The 12,522-nt window shown below is 41.2% G+C and overlaps 1 protein-coding gene across 1 annotated transcript in view; it reads left to right on the top strand.

Moving 5' to 3' along the window:
- The first annotated feature begins 1,673 nt into the window (after window positions 1-1,673).
- The window catches only part of LOC102452629 (aminopeptidase A-like), a 49,417-nt gene continuing 38,568 nt past the window's right edge, over window positions 1,674-12,522 (top strand). Inside the window, exons 1-3 of the mRNA XM_006119275.5 lie at window positions 1,674-2,544; window positions 7,022-7,163; window positions 10,204-10,335. Coding sequence (XP_006119337.3) covers window positions 1,928-2,544; window positions 7,022-7,163; window positions 10,204-10,335 — 891 coding nt within the window. The 5' untranslated portion in view covers window positions 1,674-1,927. The remainder of the gene's footprint in view (window positions 2,545-7,021; window positions 7,164-10,203; window positions 10,336-12,522) is intronic.

The following is a 12,522-nucleotide window of genomic DNA, read 5'->3' as shown; positions in this document are numbered from 1 at the left end:
CAAAGACTGTATATCTCCTATGGCTAACTCCAACTCCAAGTAAGCGTGAAGCTATATTCTACACTAGCTGAAAGATCTTACATAGCACATTGCAGTTACCTAATCTACATTGGCATGGATAACTGGAGCAAGAGAGAAAGCATTGAGTGAAGGGTTAAGGAGAAGAGACCAGAAAACCAAGGAAATCATTCTTATATTTGTAACTGACAGCAGCTGTGAATATGATTTATGCATCTGGACGGGGTTGAGGAACAGTGTTCTGTTGTTGCAGTGAGTGAGGGGAGGAGTTTCCCCCTTTCCCTAAGGCAGTGGTCACCAACCAGTAGATCAGGATCTGCTGGTAGATCTTGGAGCCTCTGACAGGTGATCCTGACTGGTTTGGCGAACAGGCTATCAAGTGTGGATACTTCAGCTGCACCTCCCCCCACTGCTGCACAGTTCCTGCCCTTTGCCTGGGAGCTTCCCCCTGCCCCCACCAGGAACCTCCTGCTTGTGATACAGAGCAGGGAAGGGAGAGGAGGAGTGCTGATGTCAGGGTGCCCCTTCTTCCTCCCTGTATTCTATCCCCACAGAAAGGGGAGAAGGGGACAACAGGGCCTGGGATGGAAGGAATTTGCTGGCTGCTTTTGAGAGTAGTGCAGGGCCAGGGCAGGGGTGAGCCTGCCTTAGCCCCCTACACCACCACCCGGGAGCCACCTGTAATAAGCAGTGTCCAGCTGGAGCCCGCTCCAAACCCTACCCCAGTCATGTGCCCCCCTCTACACCCCAGGCCCCTGACCTAGCCCTGAACCCCCCAGACCCAAACTCCCTTACAGAGCCTGCACCCTGAACCACCTCCTGCACCCCAACTCCCTGCCCCAGGCTCAGCTCAGAGCCCCCTCACACTCCAAATCCCTTAGCCCAAGACCAGAGCCTGTGTCCCAACCCTCTGCCCCTGCCTGGTGAAAGGGAAGGAGAATGGGAGGTCAGAGTGAGCAGGGGCAGGGCCTCGGAGAAGAGGCACGAAGGAGGCAGGACAAGGGTGTTTGGGTTTGAGGTGGATCCTGAATTGCACTTAAATTCAAAAAGTGATCATGTGCTTAAAAAGGTTGGAGACCACTGCACTAAGGGCACTGACCAGGGAAGTAAATTCACCCCCAGCTACCCTGTTAGTACGTGTAGTTCTTAAACCTCTCTTTGAAAACTGGTCCTGTATATGTGAAAATAGCAACATTTTAAAGCTTGAAACAAAAGTGAAGTTATACCATTTTCTTGCCAATGCTTCTGTCTGTAACTGCATGGAGTTACACAATGAAAGAATGACTCCATGACTGAGGGAAAACAACTGAATGAAATTGCAAAGATTTTTTTTTTTAATCTTGGAAATTTGACTGCACAAAATCCATGGTGGATTTTCAAGGAAATTCTTGGTTGTTAATCAAAACAACAACAACAACAACAGGAGGAAAAAAATAAGAGGTAGTGGCAAAGGTTGAGGTTTCCTAGCAGTTACACCACTCTCTGTGAACTCTTTCTGAAAGCTGCTGACAGAGCTTTGGCATATGATCATCCCCTAACTGCTGATTAACATAGCACTGTTTTATATTTAACTGAAAGCAGAGTAGGAGGAATAGGAGGTGGGGCTGCACTGCTTATAAGGAGAGGAGTAGTAACAAAATTCTTCTTCTGCGCCGGTTTCTTCTGTCTTCCTTCACAGCTGAACTCCTCTGGATCAGCCACTTTGCCTCTGGTTCAGATGAGTGCTATCTTTAATTAATTGAGTGCTTGGTGGAAGGAGAGGTGGGGGAGACAGAGACAGAAAGGATATAACTACATCATTAGAATACAGATCGAATCTGCTGGCCTAAAACAGGCAACGCTGCTGAGGAGCTTAATAAGCCTTTTTTAGAGTTAATGTCTAGCTTTGAAGGAAGAGAGGGGAGCAGAGATGCAGGGAATGGATTTTGAAGATAAGATGTCCAAGAAGTACTGCATGAAGAAAAAGCATGTGGCCATTATCTGTGCAGTGGTGGTTGTAGTAAGTTTAGCTGTGGGACTTGGTGTAGGATTAAGCAGACCTGAGCCTTGCCAGAATTCAGGAGCCACACAGCAGCCAGCAACCACCGTCCCTGGGACAGAGGAGCTGCACTACTGCGCTCCCAAAAATGATGTGAATGGAGGCTGGAAAGACTTCAGGCTACCCACTTACATTAACCCAGTGCACTATCAGCTGGAAATTAAGCCTGAGATGGAAGCAGATATTTACACAGGGACAGTCAACATCTCCATCAAATTGAATGAATCAACCCAGCATTTGTGGCTTCACCTCCGAGAGACCAAGATCACAGAGATGCCCGTGCTCCGGAAATCCTCCGGGCAGCAGATTGCACTGAGAGATTGCTTTAAATATGAACAACATGAATATGTGGTGATGGAGGCAGAAGAGAAGCTCTCTCCTACTGCTGAAAATGTCGACTATGTACTCACCCTGAAGTTCCAAGGCTGGCTGAATGGCTCCCTGGTTGGATTTTACAGAACTACCTACACTGAGAATGGAGTAACCAAGTAAACCCATTTATTTTAAACTTTGACTTGCACAGCTATCTCTGCTTACTCAGATCTGCTCTCTCCCTCTCCCCCTTCTCTCTGTCACCCAATTGCTTACCTTTCTGGGCTCTCTTGTAATTTTCCTGCTCCCCTCAGGAAGCTACAGCATTAAGAATGCCAGAGCAGTCTTGGGGCCACTGCTTACAAGGAAATGTGGCTGGAGTTTGTATTGTGAAAAGCAGTCTGGTACTCTATTGGCCATAGGCTACCCCTGATCTTTTCAAACTCACATCTGGGAGTTGTATGTGGGGACTGAGACTTGTCTGTTGCTTCATAGGTGTAGTCTGCTACATGGAAACAGCTCTGTAAGTTGTATTTGATCATTCCCAAAAGTAAGAGCCTTTCAGTGAAATGCCAGCTATCTGGCACTGACAGCTTTCTTGACATAACCTCTTGGATGTTGTAAGCTAAAGGAATGTCAGAGCTCTACTTTTCCTTCGCCAGCTGCTTTAAATTACACATAGGCAGGTTTGAAAGCTGGAGCATATCTATGAGTTGACATACTCCTTCCCCTTTATTAAAATGTTACCAAGGTTTTGTCACAATTAAAGAACCCAAATATGTCCCCTTTGGATGACTCAGTTAACCCTTTCCTTTCCTCAGATCTCCACTACTTCTAAGGCAGGGCTTGAAAAATCTGGTAGATAGTGCTAGTGGCAAATTTCCCCTGATGCGTGTATGTTAGGAGAGAGGCACTAAATAACCACTTTCTGCTATATTTATTATTAAACATTTTAAAGGGATGTTTCCAGCCCTAATACTTGGAAGATGGGTTGGAATCTGCAGACAGGCTGCTGGAATCCCTCCTAGCTTTCCTGAACAGAAAAGTGAAACTAGTCCATTTTCATTGTTGGTATTCAAAACCTTTAGGTGCAACAAGCCAGAGTTATGTCAGCTTCACTCTGCTGCCAACTAGCAAACCCATGAGCAAACCCAGAGGCTGGCAAAGGAGGATGCAAGGGCAGACCGAAGAGAAAAGGTCAACTGGGCCACCCTCTGACATGTATAGAAGTGGATTCCTACAACAATTTGGTCTAAGGGGAAGCCCTATGGGGAGCATTTGGCTCTTCAGCTCTATTCCCTTGCTACCATCCCTGTACAGCTCCTCTGTTATCAATGTAAGTAACGTACTTATGGCCCTAGCATATAACAACCTCATAACCATTAACAAAGTCTCACTGGGCCTCTGTAAAGCAGGGAGTTGTTATTTACAGTTTATTGGAAGCAGGGAGGGAGAGAGAGGTGACTTGCCCATGGTATCACAAGAAATATGCCAGAGAATCAGGGACAGAACTCAGATTTCCAAAGGGCCAGTTCAGCATCTTAACCACAAGCTCATCTTCCCTCTCACCCCTCGGTCAGCCAGCAGGCCTCTGTTTCTGAAGTAGGGTGGCAAGGTGGAACAGCAACTCAAATGTGGAAGCAGGAAGCATCCCTCTTTCTTAGCAGGTTTGTGTAGCAAATGCCGGGAAAGAGTCTTGCGTGACTAACAGATATTTAACAAAAATATCTGTTAAAACCACATTATTAAGATTGCAAAGTCAAACATTAACATGGCTCCAGGTGTTGCTCAATGCCTCATTTATTGCACAATATTCAAATTCCACTATGGAAATGGGAAGAGGTGGAATAGAAAGAAGCCAGTTGGGAGGCTGGTTCTATTGGGACAAAGGATTGCTTAAGCATTGCCATCGCCCCTTTTCTCTAAACACTAGGCATGGGTCCAGACATTACTTCCCCTTAAATTCAGCTCTGATTTTATACATTCACCAGAAGATAATGGTAGGTCCCAGAGGAAGAATGATTCAGTCGTTTGGGGACTGGCCTGGGACTTAGGAAACCACAGTTTAATGCTCTTATTTGTCACCGACTTCCATTATGATACTGAATACCTGCAAATGGGGGAAACAATGATGAGGAAAAAAACAATAAACAGATTGAAAAGTGTTCAGATATGAAGATAATGAGGTCCAGGAAAGTGCCAAATAAGTGTTTTGGCCTAGAGTAACAACTTTTCAATTCTCGGCTGCTATTAAGAGATGAGAAGTTATTCCAGTTTCTATTCTTCTGGTATTACTGAGGATACAGATGGAGCAAGGCAGCTGTGTCTTAGCTTTACATACCTAAAATCTGGCTCAGATCAGAATTCCTTATTGAAAGCACTGAAGTGAAGCAATGTGTGGGTGTCGTGGGGCTCAAAAGGTGCTAGTTTGGCATGTCTCTGATAAGGAAGCCGGTATTCATGGTTTTGTTGGTTAGCACAGATGTGAATTATTCCTCCATTCTCTCCTTGAATTTTCTCTTATTAAAAGAAAGCCAAGGCAGTTGCTGAAGGCAGAAAATACACTTTGCCATGACTTTGCGTATCCTTTGGTAAAGTGCCAAAATTTCTCTGGGAAAATGATGAATCTATGTTTGCAAAAAATGTATGAAAATCTATTACTTCACTGAGGCAGACAAATAAAACTCTTTCTTTGTGTGTGTCACTTTTTTCATGAAAATCTGTGTGTGCTTGGCAAAAACCAGTAATTTATCATCTAAATGTAGCAACATTTTATTTTGGGAACAACAGCTGCATTTGGTCACAGACAGATCTCCTCTCAATAGTCCTGGTATAGTTACTACTTTGTCACTTCTGATTCATGTTTTAAAACCTAGAAATCAACACAAATTGCAGGGACAGGATGCAACTTATAAAAAGGGGAGGCTTTTTCATGTAAAAACCAAGTTATGCAAGATTTTTTCTTTCTTTAATTACTACTTTTGTGCACAGAGACATGGCCTGGACTAGAGGGCTCTGAATCAACTGCCATGACTGGTGGCATTAATACATTGCATCATTGGTGTATGTCTGCCTACTACAAATGTATGAATACATATGGATTATCACCTTATAAATCAGTGAAGTGGTTCTTGTGTTGTCAGTCTTAAAGAACATGGATAGAAGAATGTCTCAATATACAGCAGTTTGAAAGGCAACAGCTGTAAAACATTGCCCAGAAGACTGAAGTTAACTTGGTTATGAAATAACTTCTAAACTCTACAAAGACGAGAACAGGACATCAAACAACTTATAAAGCAGAAGAAACTCTGCTAAGTCTAAGCTCTTTTGGGAGGCTTAAATAAGGTGATGTTCATTACACTTCCACCTCCAAGACCTTGAATTTGAGACATTTGAGTGACTGTTCAAATGAACAGAAATAGTAAAACTAAGATGTATTACCTCATCTGACCTATACATGAACCTTGCCACTAACCTATCTTAATGACCATCTTTAGTATTTATCAATCACAGGAGAAAGCCAAAGGAACAGAAACATTGAAAAATTAGTTGCCAAATGAACTTTTGTTGATGGTGGTAAAGATCTATAATTTATTATGAGTATTTGAATTAATTTACTGAGGAAAAGACAAAGAAAAAATCTTCACCTTACAATAATGTGGCTCGAATAGCTGTAGAAATGCTGTCAGAAAGTGCATTGCATTCCAAATTAATTGAAGATACCTGAGATGCATTCACCTGTCAATCAGAGCAGGGAGCATGCTCCATCTCTGAACAGCATGCTGATAGGGGGCAACTTGAATTCATGTTTCAGGTTTCATAAAAGTTGTGACAATGTTCTCTAAATGATCCTATTTTGCAACAACTTTCTTAGTCATTTCTAAGTCAGCCAACTTCACTTCCAAGCCAAAATACTGTAAACAAAATGTGGCACAGATTTGTTGTTAGGTGTTCTACTCTATCTCAAATGTCAGTGCACAACTCATTACTGGAGTCAGTAAAGTTAAGAGTATTAGCAGGCAAATGTGCAGGGTAACCTCTGAAGGATAAATGTCTATACCACGAAAGTGCTGTGCAGAAAGCTTCACTGTTTTGTGGAGGTAGGGATGAGCAATCACTCGAAAGTTTTTGAAGATGTCTTTCCAAGAGAAGCTCAGGTCCCAATCCTGTTATGAGACCCAATCAGTGGAGCTTCCTATGGACAAATCAATCTATTCATTTGGAGCTCATAGATAGATCAGGGCCTTAGTTTTCTTTTAGCGGATGACATTACTAATGTTTACTCCAGTGAAGTCAATGGGATTACTCATATTAGTAGGCTGGGCAGAATTTCTCCTTTCTGTGTGATGGAATACTTGTGTTTTACTTTTCCTGCTCTTAAAAAAAAATGAGCACATCCTCCATTTATGATTAGCAGTTTTATTTTATTTAGATGCTAAAACACCTAACAGTTGTGACTTCTAGGAGCCTAAGTATATTGGAGGGCTATAAATATTGCAGTTAATCTTAGAAAAAGACCAATGGAAATAAAACTTTTGCTAGTTCTACTATAGTTTGCAGTATTAATGAATAATTATGCTCATACATGGAAACAACAAATAATGGGTTTCATGAAGACTTAGGGCAATGCAACTATTTTTTTTTATTTTAAAGGAGTATAGCAGCTACTGACCATGAGCCAACAGATGCACGGAAGTCATTTCCTTGCTTTGATGAGCCCAACAAAAAGGCAACTTACACCATAATTATCATCCATAAAGAACCATTCCAGGCACTCTCAAATATGGCAGTAGAGGTATGTATTTCACAAATGAACTATATAAGAAGAATATATCTGTAAAACAACTGTAACAGTAATTCAGATCTAAACACTCTTGTGTGTTAATAGATCCATTGTCATCTCAGAAGCTGTACAGATTAAGGTTACCACCTTAAGGTTTCATAAGGCTTTTATAAAATAGGACAGGTGGTTTAATTATCATTCTTAGTTGTGTATTACTGGCCACAGAGGTTCAGCAGCAAAGCACAACACAGCAGTGCTCTGCCAATCACAATGGAGGATAAAATCATATTTTTTCTTGAGTTAGCTATTCCAGGGCTTCTGCATGCACAGATTTTGTAGACTTGCTATCCCACAGGCCATATAAAAACAATAAGCAGTGGTGTTGTAGCTATGTCAGTTCTAGGATGTGAGAGACACAAAGTGGGTAAGGTAATATCTTTCATTGAACCAACTGCTGTTGGTGGAGAGAAAGCTTTCAAGCTTAAACAGAGCTGACTAAACTACAGAAGGATCTCACAAAAATGGTGACTGTGCAACAAAATGGCATACAAAATTCAGTGTCGATAAGTGCAAAGTAATGCATATTGGAAAAAAAATCCCAACTATATGTCCATAATGATGGGGTCTAAATTACAGTAAAACTCCAGTGGTCCGGCATCCAATGGTCCGGCACTCCTGATGGTCCGGCACCATCTGGAACACGGAAGTGCTCCGGCAAGCCGGACAATTGGAGCTGCTCTGCCCTGGGCTTCCCTGAGTCAGCCGCTGGTCAGTTTCAGCAGCGGCTGACTTGGGGACACCTGGGGCAGAGCAGCTGGGGTGCTGCCGGGTTGCTCTCGCAGTGCCGAGGGGCACATCACCCCCACTCCACCCCAGATCCCTCATAGCCCCCCCCCTTCCAATAGTCCTGCATATTTGATAATCCGGCACCCCCTGGGTTCTAAAGGTGCCAGATTATCGGAAGTTTACTGTAGCTATTTTCACTCAAGAGAGAGATCTTGGAGTCATTGTCGATAGTCCTCTCAATGCACAGCAGCAACCAAAAAGTGAAATGAATGTTGGAAATCATCATGAAAGAGGTATTTAAGAAGGAAAATAACATTGCCTCTAAATAAATCCATGGTATGCCCACATCTTAAATACTGTGTGCAGATGTGGTTGCTTCATCTCAAAAAAGATATATTGGAATTGGACAAGGTTCAGAAAAGAGGGAAAAATGATTAGGGATATGGAATGGCTATCATAGGAGGATATACGAGAACTTTTCAGCTTGGAAAAGAGATGACTAAGGGACAACATGATAAAGATGTACAAAATCACGATTGGTGTGGAAATAATGAATCAAGAAGTTATTTACTCCTTCCCATAACACAAGGACTAAGGGTCACCAAATGAAAGTAAAGGGTACCAGGTTTTAAATAAACAAAAGGAAGTATGTCTTCACACAATGCACAGTCAACCTGTGGAACTCCTTGCCAGAGAATGTTGTGAAGACCAGGACTTCAATTAGATAAATTCATGTAGGATAGGCCCATCAATGGCTTTTAGCCAGGATGGGAAGGGATGATGTCCGTAACCTCTATTTGCTAGGACAGGGAATAAGTGATAGGAATGGATCCCTTGATGATTATCTGTTCTAAGTCCCTCTGGAGCACATGGCATTGGCCACCGTCAGAAGACAGAATGCTGGACTAGATGGATATTTGGTCTAACCCAGTATGGCCATTCTTATGTTCTTATCACTCAAGAAAAAAAATCTAACCAAAATGGACAGGGAAACTACCTCATGTTTTGGGATGGTGCTAAACTTCTGATGACCAGAAGCCACGAGTGGAAGAGATGGAATGATCCACTCCTAGTTGCCCTGTTCTGTACTTCCTCCCAAAAGCTCTGGTATGGACTACTGTCACACACAGACAACGGGGCAAAATAGGCCATGGTCTAACCCAATGTGCTAGATTTTGTATTTTTAGCGCATAAAAACTTCCTTTTTTCCCTCCAGTTGTAGACATGACTTGGACATTTACTGGTGTTTTTCATGGACTACTCCATTTCTGTAGGAAATACTGATGGAGTTTCTAGGAGCACTTTAAGTTGAAAGTAGAAACATAGTTAACATATTTTGGAAGGGGGTTCAAAGCATAAAAGGTTCCATGGAAGGTTCTACAAAAGGATTAGACTGATCTAATGTATTTGCACTAAAAATTACGGGATATTTACTTCAGCAAGACAAGGGGAAACGTAGTGATTTTGTTTCAATGTTTCTTTGAAATTATAGGTGTGTTCAGTTTTTAAAACTGAAAGTGGTATTGTATATCTACTGTAAATATAGTATGTTATTTGCCATTGGCTTTTTCACTTTTGTGGAGTTATCCAATCAGGCAACAGAAAATATACTATATGACGAGTAACAAATAGTTGAAGTAATTTGTACACACTATTCAGCAACTATTTAAGGATATCAAGTGTATTTGCTAAAATCAAGTCTGGCATGCAATGGATTAATAAACCAAAAATCTGACCAGCACTAAGAATACAAGAATGTTTAAACAAACCTTGCATCAAGATTTATAGACTAATTACTACTGAAAAAAATTGGATTCCATGGGCTAAATTCTTCCTTCAGTTACATCCATAATATCCCACTAGCTTCAATAAAGTTACACAGGTTTAAAGGAGGGCAAAATTTGGCCCACTATTTAATTTTCCCAACAGTTTGGTTTTAAGAAGCCATTTCATGAAGACTAGTTAGAAAACACATTAAACTGGACTCAGGCTTATTGAAAAACTCATCTGAAGTGCATGGTTTGAATTCTTAATACAAACAGCTAGAAATGAAAAAACTTATTCTTAGTGCATAAAACCAAAGTCTCATTATATGCCTGGTACCTTTAAGAAAAAAATCACTTTGCATGTTCCCATCTCATGTCCTGTGTAAAGCCAGAGTGGAAGTTCATCCTGACCATAGCTCTACTTTATATATATAACTATTGTATTCTTTTATGCACATGTCTGCAGTTTTAAAAAGTAAGATTTTTTTTTTCTCCTTCAGCAAACCGTTCGACTGGGTGATGGCTGGAACAGGACAACTTTTCAGAAGTCTGTCCCAATGAGCACATATTTGGTGTGCTTTGCTGTGCATCAGTTTGAGTGGGTAGAAAGAAAGTCTGCCAGAGGCATTCCTGTAAGTCCAATTTTAATTCTGAATGCGTTCCAGATGTGAGTTTCAAAAAACATAAATCAGCTTTTCATATTGTATTGCTTAATCTTCCCATTCTTATGGCCTGTGTTCTGCAGGAAGTCAAAATAAGTGATCAAATAGTCCCTTCTGTCCTTAAAAGCTGTGAGTGTGTGTGCACCTCATTAGCAATCAACTACACTGAAAAACTGAGTCTCAGCACTGCATTGTTGTGTACAAATGCATAGTGTACCATTATTAATTATATCACGGTAGTGCCTATACAGCGCAGTTATAGTAGGAATGATGCAGACTCATTAAAAAGACACAGTCCCTGCCCTGAAAGGCTGGAACCTCAGGTCCTCTGAACTGAATAGGTTTGGATTTGAATCCATGAATCTGAACTTCTCCTATTATTTTAGTTCAGATTGTATCCAGAAGAGTAAGGAGTCTGTTTTCCAAGTATGGTTTGGATTCAGCCAGAATTTTGTAAGAACAGCTAGTCTCATGAGATTTTAACTTTTTAAGATCTTGTGGAAACAGTTCAACAGTTGAATCTTACCTGAAACCACAGCCATGATGTAGCCTCCAAATCTTAATGAGCTTGTACTTGAGCTGGAATGCTGAATGCCAACCTGTTAGTTGTCCAACTTTTTCAATGTGAGGTAGAAAAATTCTTCCAAAGTGGTGCTCTTGCTATTTCCCTTATTTTTTCTTCTAAAAATCAGAGTACACACTCAGTGTGTCTACACTACAACACAATTCCTTAGTCTGCGTCTACACCACAGGCAGTTATTTCAAAATACTGTCAAGCTGGAGGACTTCTTACTCTGACTCCTGTAACCCTCATTGTATGAGGAATACGGGAAGTTGGAGGAAGAATGCTCTATTTCAAAATAAGTGCTGTGCAGACGTTCCCTATTTCAAAATAAGCTACACAATTGACGTAGCTCAATTTGCGTTGCTTATTTTGAGTTAAGCCCTGCAGTGTAGATGCATCCTTACACTGTGAGGATGTCTTAACCATTTGCTCAGCGTAGTTTATTACTGTTCTAGATAAAATATTGCCTAATGACTGGAAATCCAGATTTCTGGATTATAGTCACTGCTATTGACTCACTATATAACGTTCCTTCGCAAGTCAATATTTTCCCTCGGTTTCCCATTTGCAAACCAATCCCTTCCCACACTATAGAGTTGACTGACATGCAAATATGATGCTTTTAACAAAAATTTCAGAGGTTTTACCCTCCTTATTAGCAAACATCTAATGGCATAGTGCCGTGCTGAGGTTTCCTTGCCGAGAGCACCATTTATGGGGGGCTAGGTGGACAGTAGACCCCGTCCCTGAGTTTGAATCCCTGGATTTCATACTTGGGTCTGCTTAAAGCCCATCTCCTAACTCCAGATGCAGTTCTTAAATGCAACAAAGTTTGAGCTGCTTGCAGATTTGCCTTTGGGGCAGGGAGTTTGTTATAAAAAGAGGGCAGAAAAGTGATTACAAATTACAAAAGACTGGGCATTCCAGTAATTGAAGGTTTGTTAGATCATCATGAAAACATTGCAAGGTACTCCACTTAAAAGATGGAGGGGGGGAAGAGTAGGAAAAAGAGTTATGCGTCAGGGATCTTCATTTGGACTACTGTGTTAAACTTACAAATGTTCTTGAAAAAGGGGTGAACATAGACTAATCCAAAACTGACTACAAAGAGCTACAAAGGGATGTCACAAAATTGAGAAATTGAGCAACACAAGGACAGATGGAATTCAGTGTTGATAAGTGTAAAATAATGCACATGGGAAAATATAATCCTAACTACAGATGCAAAAATGATGGGATCTAAAATAACTGTTACCATTCGAGAAAGGGATCTTGTGGATAGTTCCCTGAAAACATCTGTTCAATGTGCAGTGGCAGTCTAAAAACTAAAATGATAACAGAATATTGGGAATCATTAGGAAAGGAATAGATAATCGTACAAAATACTATATTGCCTCTGTACAGTCATTGTATGCCCATATCTTGAATACTGTATGCAGATCTGGTCACCTGATCTAAAAAAAGATGCATGGGATTTGGAAAAGATGCAGAAAGGGCAACAGAAATGATTCGGGGTTAAGGAATAGCTTTCATATGAGGAGAGATTAACAAGACTGGGACTTTTCAGCTTGGAAAAGAAATGACGAAAGGAT

Source organism: Pelodiscus sinensis, chromosome 4 (genome assembly GCF_052426305.1).
Source record: "Pelodiscus sinensis isolate ZL-2025 chromosome 4, ASM5242630v1, whole genome shotgun sequence".
NCBI lineage: Eukaryota > Metazoa > Chordata > Testudines > Trionychidae > Pelodiscus > Pelodiscus sinensis.
Note: the sequence above shows the minus strand (reverse complement) of the source record. Positions and strands in the feature narration are given on the sequence as shown.